Below are 20,700 nucleotides of genomic sequence, written 5' to 3'. Positions count from 1 at the left end.
TCTACCAGTGTAGCCTTTTCATTTGCACTTTTGTTTGACTTCTGTTTGCATTCCCGAGCATTTCTCTAGTACCTGGATCACAGCTGACTTTTGCATCGCACCCGAGTCGTTGCAGAGCTGAGCGGCGGCTCTGCCTGCTGGGCCGGCCGAGCGCGCCCGCGGCGGGGCTGGGGAGACCCCTCCGTTCCTGGCTGTAACCAGCGCAGGCCCCTGGCCCGTTAGGCTTAGTCCAGCGTATGGGAGTGCAGCAAGGAATGGAGATGCGAAATCTGCCTGCCATTTAAAACTCGAGCTTTTTTTTTTTTTTTTTTCCCCCTCCTCCATGTAATTTATCTGAGGGCTGAGAATGTTCCCATAACACTTGGATTTCATGGGATCCCTTTCCCTTTACATATCACTATCCAAGAAATGTGTATTTTGAAAAACACCACTTCTCCCATGTGGATTGTTCACAGAAATGTAATGTGCTATTTTCTTTAATAAACTGTTTATACTAGCCATGTTTCCTACTGTCATCTGAGGACTCTGTTGGGGGTATGGTTACGGACAGTACGAATTACTCCTGGACCGTTCTTCACTTACTACGTGGACTGGGCAAAGTTTTGCTCTTCAAAGTCTCTCCTTGCTTTGCTTCTAGTAGATCTGGTCAAGAAAAAAAAGAAAAAGAATTAGTACCATGTAGTGGGCTGGGAGGTTGTTGCAGAGGTTCTTGTGTCAAGGGCGAGTGTAGGGCAGTGACTGAAAGAGAAAAAACAGGGTGGGATTTGTCTAAGCCACGCGTATGGCTGTAGGGCAGGCACAGGTCAGAACTCCTGCATTGTATTTGAGGCTCAGTCTAAACTTGGATCACTAGGAGTGCTTCCACTGAAATAATAAAAAATGTGCTGTTTCCATAGTAACTACAATTACAAACAGCACAGCAGGGTTTTGGAGCAGTTCGTATGTAGATGTATGATGGCTTTGACTAGAAATCAACCATATTAAAAATTAAAAACAACTACCTTTCCCTACAGTGAAAATAAACAGGAAGAGTGGGACTCATTTTCCACCCAGTCTTGCAGAAGACGTGCAGGTGACAGATACCCCCAATTCTGCAGTAGGGTCTTAAAATGATAGTCCTAAAACCAGGCAGTGAGATTCAAGTAAGGTCCTCTGCAACTGCTGCTCCTTTTCTATGCTTTCCACTCGTAACTACTGTGGCGAGGGGATGCTGATGTGACAGGGACGCGCTTGGCTGTGTTTTGCAGCTTCTGAGGGCTGCGCGCACCTTTGCCTGTTTGCTCCAGGTTACCTCAGTGACGTGGTAAATCCAGGGCAGCAGCTGAGCCACGTTGGTGTAGACCCCCGGGTGGTTGGGCTCCCCGCAGCCCTGGCCCCAGCTCACGATGCCAACTAAGCGCCACGTGGCTCCATCCTGGCAAACCAGGGGGCCCCCGCTGTCGCCCTGCAAGGCAGAGCAAGGCTCAGCGCTGCTCGGGCGGCAGCTCGGCTCCGTTTGGGCTGGCTTCTCCTGCCACGAACCCGAAACATAGGCATGCAAAGTAGTGCATGCCTCCCTTCGGAGAAGATAGCTAAACCAAAGCCGTTAGTGTTCATAGCTTCTCCCTTCTCCGTTACCGGGGAGATGATTGAAAACATTTTGCTGCCCAGATCAGTGCATCCTAGTCTTATAGCTAAACATCTTTATGGACCCCAAAACTTCCTGCTAAATGCTGAGAACAATTTCCATTGCTAACATAATACACATGTTCCGGGGGCTCAGGGGTGCAACAGGGGCCCAAACTGGGAGTTACTGGGGAGTTAATGGGGGCTAGGCTCCTGGGCCGGGGGCCGGGCTGTGTTCCCCCTGAGCTGTGTACCCCGTTGCAGTAATTCCCACGCCCGCTACGCACCGCCCGGCGTCCCCCGTCACTCCCAGCTGTTACCTGGCAGGCGTCGACCTTCCCGTGCGGGTAGCCGGCACACAGCATCCTGGCAGTGAGCTCACCCGCGTACATGCACGAGCTGTTGCACCTCTTGGTGCTGATCAAGGGGACGAGAGCTTCCTTCAGCGTCTCCGTAACCTGCGCTGGGAAGGGAGGAAAAGCAGCCACGAGGGAACGTGATCTTCGGCAAGCAGAAGGGGACGAGCGGGGCGCCGCGGCTGAGGGGTCAGGAGAGGGGAGGCGCGGGGATACAGGAGCAAAGCAGCAAGGGAGGGCCGGGTGCAGCCCTCCTGCAGGCAATTCGCAAGGCAGCGTGAGCCCTCCTGCACGCTGCACAGCCCCAGCACTTGCTCTCGTGTGCCCCGGGGGGGGAAGCGGAGGCAGGAGCTGCGGCAGGAGCTTACCTTGGTCCGGTCTGGTGTAGCCCCAGCCGGAGACCCAGCACTGGGTGCCCTGGAGGAGGTCGTGGCGGGAGGGCGGCAGGCACACCGCACGGACGGCGTCTGCCGAGAGGGCGACGGGGTGAGCTGCAGCCTGGCGGGCAGCTGCGCCGCGCCAAGCGCCGCCGGCCGGGCAACATCCGCTCACCCGAGAAATTCAAGGGGACTTTGAGCTTCATCAGGGCAATGTCGTAGTCAAGGCTTTTATCGTCGTAAAGCGAGTGGTAGATGATTTTCTCCACCGGCGCTCCGGCCTCCTGCCCGACCGAGCCGTGGGCGATCACGCCTGCGAACACCAGCCAGCCGGAGGCCGCTCGCCGCCGCCTGTAACTGAGCAGAAACGCAGGCAGCCTCCCACCGCGGGGCACCGGGGCCGGGAGCGGGACGCAGGACGCGGGAGAGCCGGCGCTACCTGTGCACGCAGTGAGCCGCCGTGACGATCCAGTCGGGGGCCAGCACGGAGCCGCCGCAGCGGTGCTGGGAGCCGTGCTGCACGCTGACCTGCCAGGGCCAGCGCCCGCGGGGCACGTCGGCGCCGCCGAGCACGCGGGCGGCCCCGGGGCGCAGCCCGCACTCTGCAACGCAGCCCCGCGGGCGCGTGAGCCCCGAGCCCCCGCCGGCGCCCGAGCACCGGGCGGCGAGGCAGCGCGGCGGCCGCTCGGCCCGGGTGCAGAGCCGGGGAYGGGCGAGGAGAGCAGCGTTTACCTGAGCATTTCAGAGCCACGATCCGACCCGACTCGCAGCGGCTCCTGYGCGGGAGTAAAACCCCGCTCAGAAAGCGCACAAACCCCTGGGCAGCGCCAGCACCATCCTCCTGCCCCAGTGCCTGGGGCGAGGGTCTCCGTCGCTCCCCGCCGGAGCAAGCGCCGCTTCCCCGGACCTGCCCTTACCTGACCTGCCACACGTCTTGCAGGYGGCCTCCCCGCTCGGCTCTAATCTGGGCGAACTGCTGCGCGCCGTCCGCCCTGACATCCGTCAGGTTCACTGCTTTCTGGTGGGTCGCTCTGCAGAGGCGACAGCAGAGCTCCCAGGCTCCCGCCACCCCGCGGCCGCCCAGACCCCCGGCGGCACCGTGCCCTGCGGGACGCGGCGAGCGCGGGCGACGGGGGCCGGCGCGGCGGTGCCCACCTGAGATAGCCCAGCTGCCGGCAGAGCAGCGTCCCCAGGGAGAGGTCCCACCGCTCGTGACATGCCAGGAGCCAGCCAGGCCTGCCTTCCACCTGCACTTCCAGCAGGGAGTTTTCCGAGTTTATTCTGAAAGACACTAAAGGCATTTTATTAAAGACAACCTGCGAGTTCCCCTCCTTGAAGGGTTTTGCGCAGGGCCGGCACAGGGGAGGGCCTGGCACCCCCAAAGCAACATCTCAGAAGAAACATTTGAAGCAACTAAAAACTACGCGTGAACCCGTTCACCTATCATCAGTGCCCAAGCGGCAGCTTTGCTGGGTAACGACGTGCAAAGAGCCCGGCCAGAGTCTCCCTTGCTTTAGGATCACTCCATGCAGTGAGACAGCAAAGCTGGGAATGGGGCGGGATTGAAAAGCAATAAGAAAACAATTGCAAAACGCAGCTAGGAGAAGCCAGTGGTTCAGTGAGAGGTGCTACTAAAGAGCATCCTCTGCCCCAAGCAGAGGGACGCTCCTGCCGCGCTCGGCCGGCACTTTCCTACGCGCTGCTGCTCCCCGTCCCCTCTGCGGCTGCTGCGCGGCAGGCAGGGAAGGCGCCAACCTGTGCCGGGAGCTCGGGGGACCACGGGCTCCTCCTCGTCACCGTCGCTGCACGCTGCAACGGCTCCCAGTTCCTGTGATGGGGCAAAGCCCGGGTCTGCCAGAGGCTGCTTCAGGTATTTCACTGGGGGGAGAAGAGGGTGGAGGTGGGATTGCACGGCCCAGGCAGCCTGGCAAGGTGCGAGCAGCAGAGCCTGTGCCGTCCCCGCGTGCCCGTGCACGCTGCAGCGCCGGGCACATTGCAAGCAGCCCTGCCGCCGGCACCCGCGCTTGCTCAGGGCTCGGCTCCGGCCCTGCCATGCCAGCGGGACCGTCGTGGCGAAGACACTGACCTAGGAACCATGCCCCAGCCGCTGTCCCCGCCAGCAGGCCGACCACCCCGAGCAGCGGGAGCAGCCTCCGGGCAGCACAGAGGTTTTTGAGAGCCGTGTTGGAAGAATCTTTAAGAAACAGAGAGGGAGAAAGGACAAACGTGGTCTCGCCTTCCCTTCTCAGCACTGCCCAGCCCCTGGCGAGCCCCTCGGGTCGCTGCGGCCCCGTCACGAGGACTCGCCGCCTCTGCCCCACGGGGCAGCCAGCTACGGCCACGGGCTGTGCAGGAGGCCAAGACTGGGGGCCCTTCGCTCCCAAAGCCCCTCAACAGCTCACCACGTCCCGCGGAGCCCCGTGTCCTCCTTGCTTCTCTCCCTGGCTCCGCTGGCCGGCTCCTGCGGCTCTGCACGGCGTCCGTGCCGTGCGCCAGGCTGTCGGGAAGCTCTCCAGCTGGGGCCAGGCTCTAGGGGAAGGAAGGAAGGAGATCAGGGGAAAACCAAAGCTCCTGCAAGGGGACAACCTGCGTGCAGCCCGGGAGGCCCGCGGCGGCGGCGGGCGAAGGCGCTGCTCACCATGCTGGCCGTGGGGGCGGCCGGGGCGATCCAGCAGTGCGGGTGCTGCCGTGCAGGGCTCCGGCGGGACCGCGGGCGCCGGCCTCCTACAAACAGCTCAAGTTTCCCCGTGCGCGCCGGCGGCACGGCACCATGCACGCGCACCGCGCGGAGCCGCCGCGCTGAAGGGCGCCTTTGTCTGGGGCCGGCCCGCTCCCGGGAGCACGCCGCGCCGGCCGGGAGCCCCTCGGGAAGCGCGCCCATCCCGCCGGAGCAGCAGCTGGCGCGCCGCCTCCGCTCTCCAACCCATCTTCCACCTGCCAGCCTGCCTTCCCCCTCCGCGTCTTGTGTGTCCGTGCCATATGCGAAGCGGCAGCTCCGGCGGAGGAGCAGCGGCCGGAGAGGGGAGCGCCCGCGCGGCTGGATGAGCAGGGCACGGCTCGGACGAGGCAGCCGTCGGGCTGCTCTCTGTCACCCCGCACCCGCGAGCTGCCAGGGCGACGCGCGCAGGATGATGCCTCCGCGGCGAGCCGCTTGGCCGCCCCTGCTCCGCGGAGTGGCCAGGCCCCCGGCGAGCGTGCACGGGGAGACCGCGGGAAACAGCCCCCGTGCCCCCCGCGCTGGGTCTCCCTTGGGGCTGTCGGCTGCTGGATGCAAAGAGCAGCGAAGGCCAAACAGCAGATCGCAGGCTGCCTTCTGGTTTCCCGTGTAATTTCTTGCTGCTGAAAGACGCTTGGCTGATAGGAAAGGAGGCCTTTTCAGCGCTTCTCGTGCTAGAGCGGCAGCCGCGGCCCCTGCTAAAAACCCCTGTAACAGAGAGGCTGCACCCCGTCCACAAACACCACCATGGCCTTCAGCGACCTAAAGAAGCCTAACCAGCCTTCCAAGGCAGATGAGCCCGGGTATCGACTCCAGCACGTCTCAAAAACAAAAGGTAACTGAAGCAAGCTTAAATGTCTTGTGAGAGAAGGAGATCTTTCTTCTCACACACTTCTCCAGCCACAAGAACACAGCCGACTACATGTTACGCAAAAGGTCAATGGATTTTGAGTGGTGTTTACTCAGGGAAACTCCTGTGAAACGCACCCAAAACTGCTGTCCTGCCTCGGGGCTGGCCCTTTCCGCGGAGCTACTACGGGGTGGGCTGCACCCGGTGGCACCGGAGCRTCTCCTCCCCACCGCCGGCGACTGTAGGTGGTGCTGGAGGACTGGGAAGCGCCAGCGGAGACGCCAGGCGACCGCCCAGGGGTGCAGAAAGGGGGCTGAGGCCCCTCGCTGCGGGCGCCCCGTCCCTCGGCCCGGAGGAGAGGCAGGAGGCGCGCAGCCCGCTGCCGAGCGCCCGGTCCAAGGTCCTCTTCCCTCCGAGCTTCGCGYGCTCCGGGGCCGCGGCAGGCGAACGCGCGCGCTCCCCGCGAGCGACAGCACAGGGCGAGAGAAGCAGAGTGACCGCTTCTGCCAGGTGTGTGTAGGGAGGGGGCGATAAAGGGGCCAAACTGCGCAAAGATACACGGGCAGCAGTTATAAAAAACACGGCACATCAGTCTCTCCATGCTGCCTCACGGCTCTGTGCCGTTCCCATTCTCCCTCTCTTAAAACTCGTTAAAAAAAGATCGATATTTCTATCAATTCTGCTTGATTGCAGGAGGAAAGTAGTGACTAAAATGAGAGAGCTTTCAAAATTAATTGCTTTTACACACACTTCACACACCGAAGCCAACTTGTCCCCACCTGAGAGCAGCAAGCAGAGCACAGCTGCAGAGCACCGAGCCAGATGTTAGCTCCTGTTGCTTAACACCGTCAAAGCTGATAAGGTCGCGGCTACATACGTCAATGTGAAGATCTGACCTACAGTTTGTCAAATGACACACTTAAATTTTTGCAATAACAAGCAAAAAAAATCTCTCCATCAGTCAGTTTGGTCAAGATTAGCGAGAAAGGGTTGTTTGTTGGCACGTGAAACTGCTTTCTCAGCACYGAACCTGCTGCATTCCTCCCCAAACTCGACTCGCGCAGGCTGCTGGGCATTTCTGAGCACGGACCCGAATCCGTRGTGAGCCCAGCGCTCGGCCCTGCCCGAGGCAGCCCCTGCCCTTGTCCTGTGGGTCTCGCAGGTCCTGGGGTCGCTCCAGGGGCCCGCAGAGCGGCGCAGGAGACGGGGACGCCCAGCGTGGCCGCGCTCGGGCTCTGCATTGCCCAGGCACTCGCGGACACGCAGCGCTGCTGCTGCCACGTGCTTYGTGCTAGCGTTGTAAACCAAGCCCTCTTGTACGGCAGGGGCCGTACGAATGAGCCAAGAGCTATTCCCTGCCCAGCAAGCTTTCCCCCGGGGTGAATTTGCACCCATATTTCCAGTACATGGAGTTTTCAAAGCAGCACTGACCGCCACTTGCTGCATGTACTCCATCTGTAGAGACGGGCAAAGCTAGGAGGGAAGAACCAGGAACGCTTCCGCTTTCAGAGCTCTGAAGCAACCTTGCTCTGCGCAGTGTTGGAGTCTGGGAAGATTAAAGCAGAAATCAGCTTTATGTCGGCTCTGGGACAGACACAGCCAGAGCCAGGGGACCGTAGCCAGTACCTGGAGTCACAAACCGAGCCACGAGGCAGACAGGAGACCTTTGCTGTTCCCACGCGCTGCCCCAAGCACCGCAGCCACCGTCCCAGCCAAACCTGCCTCACAGCAGACCTCGGCCTTGCAGCGGGAAGCGAAGGGGCTTGGTTCYTCCTTTTAGCCTGTGCCCAGGTTGCTTCATCCTTTCCAGTACAGAAGCTAAGTTCTTCCTGTGGGACTAAGCCAGAGAGACCCAAGCCTTCAAAACAGTCAGTGCTAAAAAAGATTAGTCCTGCTCATCACGATTTAAAGCATTTCTCCCTTGTTGAAACAGGTTCTGCCGCTTGTCTCAGGGAGACGTTTTTAAAGTCTTMCCCATAGTCTCTGAGCTCCCCCATCCAGACTGTCACAGCTGGACAGCCCTGGTAGGAGCAAAACTTTTTTTTTTTTCAGCTTTAATGAGCCCTGGGAGCTCCCAGCAGCGTTTGCTGCATTCAGAGCCTCGGACGGCATCCAAGCCGAGGTGCCTGACGCTCGCCAGCCGCCAGCCGCGCTTGCCTCCCGAAAGGCAACGTGTGAGCTGCTGTTCTGCGCTCGGAGGGAGAGCCAGGGTTTGAGTCTTATATAYGAAGCACTGAGGTGTGAAGCTGCAGACGACCAAAGCAAAACCCTGGAAGCCCCCAAATCTCTGCCAGCGAGGTGTGCTCACCCCAGAGGAGCTCAGGAAGAGAAGACCTAATAGGAGCGGCCAAGCCAACATCAAGCAAGGCAGGACCCGTCTGATCTGGGATGAAAGCGCATGCAGCCTCCYGCACCGCGACAGCTCAGGCACCGAGCCCTGCAGTAGCGAGGGGCAGCGGGCAGTAAATGAGGAGCAGTCGTGTGTCTAATTCAGCGGGTGGAGTTCGCAGGGCTTCGTGCAAAGTTTGCTCTCTTTCAGTTTCGAGGTGACCGACCCATCCGGGCAGTGGGAACGAGGGCGGACACGCGGCAGGCGAAGGGGCGGTAGCGCGGCGGCCGGCAGGCGAGGGGAGCAGGCGGCCGCGGGGCCAAGTGGGAAGCGGCGGTGGCAGCGGGCATCCTCGGTTTTCCCTTGCCAGCAAGCTGACAAAATCCTGAATTGCTGCCACCCCCGCCATCGCGTCTAACTTCACCTAAACAACGCTGGCCTAAACGCGGCTGYGTTCGACGCTCCCCAGGCCTCTCTGGAGACGGGGAACGAGTCTTTGGGAAGCCCTGGCCACYGCGTCAGGACCTCAGCCTGTCCCCTGCCTCTTGCCTCGCTGCTGGATCGTTTCCCTCCTCACCTCGTTTCCTCTCTTGCTCCCTTTGGTCTCCTCTCTAATAAAAGTGCTTCTTAGTGAGATAAGGCAGCTTCTGTTAGCCTGTAATCAGAGAAATGGCCAAAAGCAACAGCCTAAAACCTGTCTAATCCTRGTAGCCGTCTGCCAAATCTCATAATGGCTAATGAGTCCTGGATGTTCGGACTGTGGTTTCCCAGAATTGGTGCTGCGGTCAAAAAAAAAAAATCAATAAAAACAACCCCCAAACGACCTGGGGGCTGCGCAGCCAACACGGGGTGCGCGGAGGCGTGATTGAACCCTGAGATCGTAACGGCCAGCAGCTGAGATCTGCTGCGCTCTCTTTTTCCACCTTTAACTCCCCGGGAAGAGGGCAGGACAGCTTGCCCTACACTCACCATTGCCCTCATGGCAGAGTTTAATCTCTGACTTGCAAAACATAGCACGCATGTCACCATAAGAAATAAGGCCTGCCAGACCAGATCTGACAAATCATCCGTCTCATCCAGCATCTTGTCTCCAAGAGAGGCCCATATTCCAAACCTCATAACGGGAAATTATTCAGTAAGGCTCTTTTTAACCTCGGGCAATGGGATGCACTGACAGAAAGGAAGATAGTTTATATCCTGTATGCATTTACCCTGTCTAATAGAACCACACGTCTCTCCATATTTCATATAAACGTCCTGTCCTATTTAGATATTTCCAAAGAGTAGAAAGTTGCTAGTCTAAACTTGACATGTTGTCACTATATTGTTCATTCCGATGATTTATTTCATATTCTTCATTGCTGAAGTCATCATCCCAAAGACAGTGAATAAAATCCAGCGTACAATAAATTGTTAAGAAGGCATTACGTTTCACATGCCCGCTGGTGCCCGGAAAGCGAGAGCACCACGTCCGCGCCGGAGCCGCTGGCTCCCAGTCCCACTCGGGGCCGATGTGCCTAGCTTTGAAACTTGGCCGCGCAGCCTGGTGCTCGCTGCAGGCCTAAAGCCTTGCACGAACRCCAGCTTCCCCGCTTCTTCCCCCCCCTCTCCCGCAGTCCGGCAGGCAGCCCCTGCTCAGGAAGAGGCAGATTGCCAGCCTTGCACGTTCGCTCGGGCTGAAGCAGCCTGTACTTCATTAACATCCATTAACGAGCGAGTACTCACCTGCTTCCCAGGCTTGCTCCCGTGCACCRGTATCAAGTGGGTAAGATTCAGCTTTTGTGCAGGGCCAGGTAGCACGGGCACTTTCACCCACGAAAAGAGGGAGAGGAATTATTTGGGGGAATAGCCAGTCATGCCTACTGACCATCACAGCAGCAAGGAGCGCCTGCTCTTTTTTTTTTTTTTTTCCTTTCTTTTTTAGATGCTTTTGACACTCTTCCCCTGGGACCCGTTACTTTTGTCTCCAAGGCAAGGGTGTCCTCTTTCCTGATGCTTTTCCTTCTGCCTCCTGCTGCGGCATGGAGGTTCATGCAAAGCAGAAAACATCCTCTGCCTCATTCCAGCCTCTTTCCCAAGGCAATTTGCTGTGTAACGATTATAGAGMAGAGTGAAGGCAATTTCAGGAAAACGAGTTTCTCGGTAGAAAGAATTGAGGAGAGGAACTACCATAAGAACCTGATACAATCATTTATTTAAAGAGCAGCTGGCACCGCATGAAGCAAATGGGGAAACAATTTAGCGGCAGTTCTCTGCAAAGTCTGTACCACCTTCCCTAGGTCTGGGGAAGAGGCAGAAACCATGCCTTGCGAGCTGCCGAAGCAAAGGCTGAGACTTCCARGAGAACGGGTGACAACTCATGGGGTCTGTGGACCCCCGTCTACCCTCGCCGCCCTCCTGTGCCTTAGGGAACGTGCGCACTAGTGCCTGCCATCTCCTTCAGGGCTTCCTGCACAAGAGCAGACATCCTGCTGGATGTAAAGCACAAGGCCAGAGATAAAGCTAAACTTAACCCTAGAGAGAAAAGTACTACAGCAAGGAAACGCAATTAGCCAGTGTCAGCTCTGCAGCCTGATTTCCCGTATCTAGCGCCAGAGGTGCTGGAGCAAAGATAAACGCGTCCCGACTCCACTGGGTACCGTAACTACRAGAAGTGATGGCAAACTCTCAATGCTACTATTGAACAGGGTATTTTCACTTCCTAAAAGCCCTGGTTGGGTGAAATGCTCYGTACTTACCGGTTCATGACTGGCATCATCACAGGCGACTCGTGAAATGCGTTGTTCTTCGATACTCGCTCTTTGGTGCCTCTTTGGGGGAGAGACGGTCAGCAGGGGATGGGCCCCGGAGCCTCATCAATCACCTAATAAGCCTAGAACTTACAGATGTCAGGGATAAAATGGTTTCATTAGCTTTATCATATTCTAGTGCAAAGATACCCTGAGGGATTTCTTCTCAGAGATGAGTCAAAGGAGAGTAATTGTTAGGAGCAATTAATATTACGCTCATTCTTTTTAATTTCCAAACATAGTTCACCTTGTCGCTTTGCAGTCTGACTCTTTGCCCTTACGTGTTGCTGAGAACATCTAAATTCCACGAAAGGAAAAGACGCTTTCAGACAATTCAACAGCATTTCTCCCGCAGTTATAGCCATGTACCCTGCAGTAAACTGCAGCCCTGGAGCCGGATTCTGAGCTACCCTGTCCATAGCAGCCAGCGTGGGGAGCAGAGTCCTGGGCGCGGGACACACACCAGGGAATTGCAGTCGCTGCCCAGGCCGGCACAGAGCCTGAAGCACGGGATGCATCCCCGCGCCCCCGCAGGGATGACACAGTGACCGGGGCTGGCCTGGTGTCCCAGCCAGCGGCTGCAGCCTGCCCCCCATGCCATTAAATATGACGCCCGTTCGCTCCCCGCTAGCAGCCCAGGTGAAGTCACTAGCTGAGGCAATGCGTCTAAAGGGCTGCTGGGTCTCGCCTGCAGCAGCGCACAGTCCCTGGGCTGCTTGTGGCGGGGGAGCTGAGCCTGCGCCAGCCCACCCCTCTCCCAACCAAAATAACAGAAAATCCCACCCCAACTCTGAATCTTTCAGCAACTCCTTCGAGAAGGCAGGGATTTTTAGAAACCTCTTGAAATTAAAAGCCATGAGGGATATGAAGCAGAAGGAGTGAGCAGTAAGCAGCCCCTTGGGGACTTTGCTTCTCCAGTTATTGTTAGGCCAGCTGCAGGACTGGAGAGCAAGCACATCTGTCTGAGACAGAGGTGCACGTGCACTAAAACAGTGATGCAGAGACCTCACCACCTTAGCAATGATACGTGCCTGGGGAAGCRAGACCTGCCCTCAAATTGCTCACAAGGCTTGCAGGCTTGCTTTTTGGGGAGAGGACATTCAGTAAATCCCGCACACCGAGACTTCAGCCAGTCGCTTGTGCACAGACGCAGCTCAGGGGGAGCTAGAAAGGGGAGAGAGGTCCGGCAGTGACCTGCTCACCAGATCATCTGCCTCATTTCTTGAGCTCGTATTTGTATGCACATTTCCTTACACAGAAGTTACCCAGACACAGGAAGAATAGCTAGAAAAGAGATTGCCTTTTAATCTGCAAAACCAAACTCCAAAGGACTGAACGTGCTGTCACTTGCAAGCAAAGGAGCYGGCCCCAAGCCATGCTTCTCCAGTCCCTCTTTGCTCCATCTCTTGCTCTGAGCTCAGGGGGATTTTGGTCAGGAAACAGGCCTCCTCTTGGAGAAATGCAAGTAGACTTTCAACCCCCACAGCAAACGAACCAGGGAGAAGTTAACCAGTATCACCGCATTTTCAGCTTTACTGAGAATGACACTGGTGGCAAAATGTCATTCCCAGTCACGGTCCTTTTAGCCAACAGAGAGCACTTGGAAAGCCTCTGGACACCCTTAGAGTTCAATGGATTGAAGAGGAGTGTGAAATACATCAGCCTCACGTTCTCGTGCCTTCTGCAGGAGTTATGAAACAGCTCTTACAGGATGGATATGGCACCAAGCCCCACTGCACCAAGGGACCCGGAGCTGCAGTAACCGAGTCTGGCTGATGTCAGGCAGTGCAGTGCTGTGCTGTGCTAAGGGACCGAGGACAGCCAGAGAGAGCCAAGCTCTCTTGTAGGAGCCTGGTAATGAGACAAGGTGATCAAGTGCAAGACAGACAGGACCTGCAGAAAGGTCTGGGATTTGTGGCTGGTGAAGCTTTGTGTAGTGACTTCAGCTGGCTTTGATACACACCAGGAAAAGTGCAGGTAATCGTCACACTCTGCCCTGACAAGATTTACAGAAGATTGAAGAGGAAACCCAGGTGTGTGATAGTTTTCCACAGAGCAGTTACCTAAGAGTCACTGAGAACATTACAGTAGGATTAAGGTTTAGCTAATAGAGCCTATCCTAGATGCCATTAGGACCCACGAGAGAGGAGGATGATGGGGCTGTGCAGTTGGACATATCTTTTCATCCCATGAGAAGACAGCTAAACAATCAGATATACTCATCCAGATCCAAAAAGTGTCCCTAAACTTACTGTCTGTGGGTACTAGGATTGCATAAATGCATATTTTCCGCCTGTGCTGTAATTTATGCACTTGGGATTCTGCAGAACCAAAAGTAGTATTGGTTTAAATTTTAGTGTCTGTCATGGGGACTTGCCTGCATTTTGCTGCCTGGTTTGAGGAAGCTGAGAACACCCTTCCCTCCGGGTGCTTGCCAGCATGTGACACTGCACAGCTCATTTGCGCTGACAGGAGGTAAGGCTTGTAATAGGTTGCCTCTTGGGTTGCAGACATGACTGGCTTAGGGATTGAAAAAATAGATATTAGAGAAGCAAAAATGTTCTTAAAGCACCTTGCTAATACCCTGGGGAACACAAGATGGCATTTCAGAAACATTTGACTGAAAAGCACCTTCTCCGCAGGCTCAAGCGCAGTCMAGCCTTGTCTCTGCTAAGCACCATATCCTCCTAATGCCTTTATCAAAGGCCGTCTTAAAATTGTTAGATTTCTTGCTCCCRCAACTCCTGTTAGCAAGCTGTTCCAGAGCCTTATAGCTCTCATGGTTCAAAACATCCCAATTTCCTTCTCACATTTTATACTGGAGTTTACTTGTGTCAGCCTAACTTTTTCCCTTTAAGGAGTTTTGCTTCCCTCCCTTGAGTTTACACTCCCTCCTCCCTCTATTCCCAAGCACATTTATAGTCTGCAATCATTTCTCCTCTCAGCCTTCATTTTACTAGGCTAAACAAAATGTGCCTAGCTTCTGGGAGACTGCTCGCCCTCCCACGCACACCCCTGTTCCAGGTTGAATTCACTGTCCGGAATATGAATGACCCATTATTCCAATGAGGTTTCAAGTCTAACAACTTCTGTCTCTCCTGGGAGCATCTTACTTCATATAACTTTTCACAGCCCGCTGCACTTCTATTCTTACCCACTGAGAGTCCCTCATTTACTGCAAACATTACAATTAGTCACTAAATACATGATGTTTTCTCCAGCCAAAATAATCTACTGAATTTGATCAGAATTTGTAAATAGCTTAATTTCCTCCTGAAGCTCAATTGTTTGGGGAGGTGAGGGAACATTTAGTATTCATTTACCCTGGCTCTATTTTCTCTGCTTTTATTTAAGCAATAAAAGAAATGCCCTTCACAATCTATGGAAGTGCAGTAATCTGATAAATTACATCCCTGGACTCTAACACCATATGTTAAATCTGCTTTGAAAAATCCTCCTTTTGGACCAAATTTATTCAGTGCAATTACACAAGTACTAATTGCATTCCTTCAGAGTCCGGGCTTCTCCAGCACATGGATTTTTCCACACTGATTCTCCAGAGGGTGGGTTTCAGCTCTCCTCTTTCCACATCAAGCTCATCMTGAGCAAAAAGGTCATGATTCAAAGCAACTTTGAAGAAACAAATCCTACAGCAGCAGGAGCTGCAAGCTTCCACTTCTAGTTTGTTCAGTGTCATTACACAATTCTTTACTGTTTTGGGACACCCTAAATCCCACCCTTGTGTATAAGGCACAATTTTCAATGCTCCAAGATAGACACAAGCACTTCAAAGTCTGCATAGTGAGAAAGCCCACCTAAACTGGATGCCTCAAAGTCATTGATTAGGAAATACCCCCTACACACACGCACCAGGGGGCTCAGCTGCACTCCAAGGTTGCTACTTGCTCAAGCAATGGACAAACTTTCTCGAGTTCAGTAAAACCCTGCTGAAGCATCATTCCAGAAAGCAAAGCAGCAGATTTTCAAGCATGCTTGGCATCCAGCATCCCTTCATGAGAAGCATATTCAAATGCTTAGAAAAAGTCAAAAGGTTGAATCAAAATACCTTTTGAATAGTGATCCTAAGAATGGTCAGGCTTCCTCTGTGCTTGTGGGCTTCGGGACCGGGGGGAACTGCAGGTGTGCAGAGGAAGGCACCCGGCCCAGCAGGATTAGATGCCTCTTTACAGGCTGCTGCTTTTGCACAGTGCCAAGGTGCAGGTAAGGAGCAGAGACTTGTGAATCTTTGTTCAGTGCTGCCCTTCTCAGGCTGAGGACGGCCACCATGGCAACTCAGCTCACCTGTGCTGCGCATTTCTAGGCTGCAACTGGCTAAGTGTCTTGCCCAGTGTGAGGTGCTGCTGTTCAGTGTCATTAGGTTAAAGTTCCCTTTGCCAATTAACTGGATTTTAATTAACACAGCCCATTGCTTCTCCAGTCAATAGGAGTCAGAGGTTTAGATTCTAATAAGCATATTTTAGTCTTTCCAAGTAACTGCACCCTGAATGACTGTTTTCATTCTCTCTCCCTCTTGCTTTGCTGTGTTTTTTGCTCTGCAGAGCCTACGAAGGAGCCGGGGCTGGCAGAGATGCCCTCCCAGCAGCGAGCGGGGTCTGCTGTTGCAGGGCTGGTCTCATGTCTCATGTGCAGACAGCTCCACAGCACTGGGGCAGACTGTGTTTCCCTGTGCAATCTCTGGGGTAGCTCTGCTAACAGCTTTTGTTCCCTCCAAAGCTATTACCTACCTCCCCTCTGCACACCCTGCCAAGAGCATGTTTACTTTTGCTGTTATTACTTGCAGGCTGAGCACGAGTTTGGGTATTTATTGCATGTGCCATGTGGTGCCGGCCACCAGCTCACCTAGCTGCGGTGGGTCCAAAGCATTACAGGTTGCCTTCTCTCTCAGGGGACAGACGCTGGGGTGCTGCAAGGCACACATCTGAGGCGTCCCACTGAGCTGTGGGAGCAGGAACAGCAGCTAAAGCGCACAAGTGAGACCTACTCAAAGTGAAGGAGGRAAAGGTGAAGGGGATATTTGCAATAACAGACCACCACGCATTTTGTGGCACAAAACGCTCATTCCCACAGCCCGCAGGTGCTCCCACAGCGGGGTGCCAGGGAGTCCTCGCTCGGCTGGCTCAGGCCAGGGAGAGCGGCTGTGCTCGCGCCGCCGCTCGCCTGCTCTGCGGGGCAGACAGCTCTTCATCTCTGCAGCCCACGCGCTTCCCCCGGCGGCGAACGCTCCCTGCAGCCTGCCCAGCTCCAGCAGCAGGACATCCAGCCGAGCCCGCAGCCTCCTTCCAGCCCATTAGCTCCTCTTCTCCCCTAGGAGCACGGAGAGGCACGGGTCAGCAAGACCTTCGTTAGCTGCCAGATCCCGCAGCTCCAGCAGATGCTTCTCCCCAGCCTCCGGCCCTGCTCCTTCCTGGTTTCATTCTGCTCTGCAGGGACTGAGCAGGGGAAGTTTYGCCCAGTATTTCATCCCAGCTGCTTTACAGTCCACAGTATGTCAATGGGTGCCATTTCCCCATTTCCCCTAGAAATCATTCCCCTCTAACGTGGGCTTGCTTGCAACACAAGCGCTTCCAAGGAAGACKGTTCGCCTTGCCTGTTTGCCCGTGGCAGGGCAGAGCTCCCCGAAGCCAGGCTGCCTGCCTGACCCTGCCCTCCCTCCAGGGCAGGCACCTCCCCTGGGGGAAGACTTGGCAATCGCATCATTGCGCTCCATGGAAGAATACACCTGGTCTGAGCAGATCATGAAATGAGCTCCTATTACTTTTCTCCTTCACTTCCCTCCCCTCCCCAGTTCAATCTCAGGATCTGAGTCTACAACACAAATACAGAAATGTCCAAATGATTTCCATTTATCMTCTTCCCTGACATTTGTGAAAGTGTCAGCCAAGGCAGAGGAGAAATATTTTCCCTATAGAGTCAGCCAGCTCCCCAGGTATCATTAGAGATAGAAATTAAGGCCCATTATTACATATTACATTATTCACAAAATAAACTGCATATTTAACAAATACAGTCATTCTTCACTAAAARTCTCCAAGTTCAGTTCTCCAAAACCATCCCAAAGCCTGCAGCTGTCAAAGAGAAGATATCCTTAACCTAGAAGAGCATGCAAGATGATGCTGCAGGAACCACGCTGCTAAGCCTGCAGGCTAACAGCTATGATTAAAGACATTACAGAAGTGGGTCTTGCATGTGAATATTTTTACAAGAAGGGAAGAACAGGAGCACATAGCCGACCTGTGTGAATTAGATATCCGTATCCAGTATGATGAGGATGACCCTAAGCACAACTGCTTCTGCCTGCATGACTTCAAGGTTTACCTGCTGAGAAGAGGACTGAGAATAAAAACAACAGCTTATTCACATGTGCACACAAAGTTTTTTTGTTTGGTTGGTTTTTTTAAGGCCTGCAAAGCTCCTGACAGTCCCTTGTCTAGGGCAACAGCCACCTGCCCTTGAAATGCCACCACAAGGCGAGCRCAGCCGCTCGAACGTGCTGGGGTGGTGCACCATTTCAGCCAGCACCGAGTCGGTGGCCCTGCAAGAAGGAARAGCGAAAGGCACAGGTCAGACCCATGGATGAAGCGACCACTGAGCCATACCAGCTGGAGGGCGAGGGAAGGAGTCCACAGCACCGGCCTGCCAGTAGCTCAGAAATCATTGCTTGTAATGCTGCGGGCACCCATGCATACGGACAAGCTCCTAAATATGGTTTTGTATCCACCAAATGCTAAAAGCAGCTCAGGTCCCTCATTTCTATCTTTTTTAAGCACGGGGAGAGTCCCAGCACAAACATTTCTGAGCATCCTCAGGGCTCTGCAAACTTCCGTCCCTATTTTCCCCTTGCACGGAGTGCACCTTCAAATACAGGTTTGTGGCCATTTTCTGGTTTTCCCACTCCTTCCTGTGCATGCTGGAAACAGTATTTCATCCACATTTTAGCATGTGATGGTCTGCATGGAGGTAACAACTACATTTGGTCATCTCTTCTCCATAGTGAAAGACAGGGTAGAAGTAGACAATGCCTGAGGTTACTCAGGAATATTTTGTGCTTGGAGATTTCGTGTTTTCTGGCTTTGCTACAGCTTCACTCCCACACACTTGAGGGAAAGGAAGATGTGTTTTCTCTCAGTAGGCCCGTGCAGTGCTCCAGATTTTGTTTCCATCCTTTCATTTTGATGGAAGTGTTTGTTTACTCATTTTCTCTCTGTATATTTTTCAGCAAGACASTTCGTTAAAGGACTTCCACAGAGCTGTGCCTTTTTCCATACAACTCCTCCTCTCCTTCCATTATTATTCCAGTCAGTAGAAGGGGAAAAAAAGGTGTTTTCCACCTGATCCAGGGCTCCTTTTTTGTATTTGCCTTTTGCAAATACATGATTAGGAGAACAGATGCTGAGCAGGTCTAACCACCCTCTCTGTTCCTCCAGCAGCACCTGCTGCACAGGTCTGCATGCAGCTTCTCTGGGAGTAACAGAAAACCCTGCATAATCACCATGTGACAGCATGAGCCAGATGAATCTGCCTGTCAAACCAGCTCGTACGGGGGCGATGATGGGAAACGCCTCTGGAACAAATTAAGYACCTGCTCTCCTGACCCAGAGAGCCCCAAGACAGGGCTCTTCTAGATGCACYGCTATGGTGCTGCAAGCACAGGGCGCAGGAGAGGAACGTGCCCGCGAGGGACTGCRGCAGCAAAGTGATCCTCAGGCTCCCCAGGGCCTCGGGCACCAGAGGGACCAAGCTCTGCAGCAAGGGGTGCGTGCTGGAGGCCACCCAAAGGCATCAGTAAGGGCCAGCAGAGACTTCCAGCCACCTTAGCCACTGGACTGGCTAACAAGCAGGCAACAAACCAGRCTTAAAGCAAGGTCTGAGACTATGTGAAGCATTACAAATTCAAGTTGGGAGTGGATTGCATTGCCATGGCAAGCCCCCAGAGARCAGGCAGGGCTGCAGACAACTCTGCAGGTCTCAACTCCGTGCACCTCTGGACCACCCTGCAGCAGGCTCACAGCACCAAGGCTGCAGCAGCCTCATTTGCGCAGTCCGTTTGCACCCGGACCTGAGCACCAGGGATCACTCGCCYACAGGCAGCAAGTCTGCACGGCCCCAGGCTGCAAAGCGAAAAGCCCCAATGCACCTCAGCAAGGAAGGAAACCCCCCTTACACCTGCACACACCAGTGCTGGGGCCAGCAGCAATGCTCCTGGGCATGATATTCAGGCAAGTAAAGCAGCCTTCCTTCACCTTTCTTGTTTCTTTCCTCCCCAAATTTCCCCTCAGGTAGTTACTAAGCGCTTGGCTCTAAAGCAGTGGCCTTGGTTCCTTCCCCCAGGGAGGATCACCCAAAAGACTGAAAATTTACCCGTCTCTTGCTGTCTCCTTTCCGCCCGCAGGCAGCGTGTCCCTCYGGGCAAGCAGGCTTTCTGCAGCTCCGGCACTAATGGCTTTACTGAACGGTGGGTGCCAACTGGGAGAGAAGAGAAGAGGGGTTTTGTGCCATCAATTAGCAACTGCTACAGTAATTATTAAATGAGATGTTATCCCAATTTGCTCTCCTCAAACAAGAGGCTCAGCTGCTTTCCAGAAGTAAGTACTCTTCAGAAGACACTATTCTCACCGAGTCAAAGACCCAAAGGAAACAGACATTTATTTACACACAGAAACACCCCAGCACAGACTATTTCCCTGTGCCTTAGCCATTGCTACTTTTTGCTCCTCAGACAAGCGTTTCCCACCGCGGTGGCTTCCGGGACCAGGGACTCGCTCCGAGTCGCCCGTTTCCCTGCGCAAGATCTCCAGGCTAACAGAGGCGCTAGCGGCGCCTGCCTGCACTTGAAACCCAGCTAAGGCAAAGCATTTGGCACACGGCAGGCAGCTGCAGACTTTCAAAGCTAGAAGCAATCARTCAGTTGTCAGGTCTGGCTTCCCAAACAACACGGAGTTTAATGCAGCTACTCCCGTGCAGAGCTGAATAACCCACGCTTAGTTCTAGCGTATCTTCCAGAACAACATGCAGTCTGGATCTGAAGATTTCAAAAGAAGGAATATTAATCCCCTGGGTAGTTTGTTCCAGTAGTTAAACACCCTCAGAATTAAAAGTTTGTACTTCATCTCTAATTGCCATTTGTCTGACTTTCCCATCTAGTCATTTCTGCTCACTCTGCCTTTCCCTGCTAGATTAAAAGCCTGCTAGTAGGCAGGACGCCCTCCCCGCGAACATGTGCGTAGACAGCCAGCTCACTTCTTGACCTTCCTTTTCATAAGCAAAATAGATTGAGCTGTTTAAGGCTCCTGCTTCACAGCATTTTTCCAGAGCTGACTGCATTTATTCTTTTGACTCTCCTATCTTACCCAGAGAGGCATAAGTGACTTTTGCAGCACAAGACTTCCCTGGGCCAGTGTCACACCAAGAGCACCTATACCTGGGCTGGCAGGCACTCCCAAATGCCTAGCTAAGACATTACTGTACCCAGAGGCCAAACATTACCAATAAAGCATTTTCTTCCTGTTAAAAAGCAACAGACACCACCCACTTAGCTACGGGCATTTTGCAAGCGATCAAAGAGCAGCGCCTGAGCCCTTTGCACATCAATTAGCAGCAGCCACTGCCCAGGATCTGGTCGTGCGCCTTGCTGGGCTCAGCCCCAGGTCTCCCCAAGAC

The 20,700-nt window shown here is 54.4% G+C and overlaps 1 protein-coding gene across 1 annotated transcript; it reads right to left on the bottom strand.

The window, feature by feature from the left end:
* Positions 1-633: 633 nt before the first annotated feature.
* On the bottom strand, positions 634-9,254 carry TMPRSS5 (transmembrane serine protease 5). Its single transcript, XM_026057984.1, has 11 exons — positions 9,203-9,254; positions 4,094-4,216; positions 3,494-3,629; positions 3,256-3,369; positions 3,071-3,114; positions 2,778-2,940; positions 2,514-2,689; positions 2,330-2,428; positions 1,926-2,068; positions 1,292-1,444; positions 634-642 (listed from the first exon to the last, which is right to left on the bottom strand). Exons 1-11 carry the CDS (start codon positions 9,252-9,254, stop codon positions 634-636), a joined length of 1,212 nt encoding a protein of 403 aa, XP_025913769.1.
* Between the last annotated feature and the right edge of the window lie 11,446 nt (positions 9,255-20,700).

This window comes from Apteryx rowi, unplaced genomic scaffold (genome assembly GCF_003343035.1).
Source record: "Apteryx rowi isolate R43461 unplaced genomic scaffold, aptRow1 scaffold_141, whole genome shotgun sequence".
In the NCBI taxonomy this organism is placed as follows: Eukaryota; Metazoa; Chordata; class Aves; order Apterygiformes; family Apterygidae; genus Apteryx; species Apteryx rowi.
Note: the sequence above shows the minus strand (reverse complement) of the source record. Positions and strands in the feature narration are given on the sequence as shown.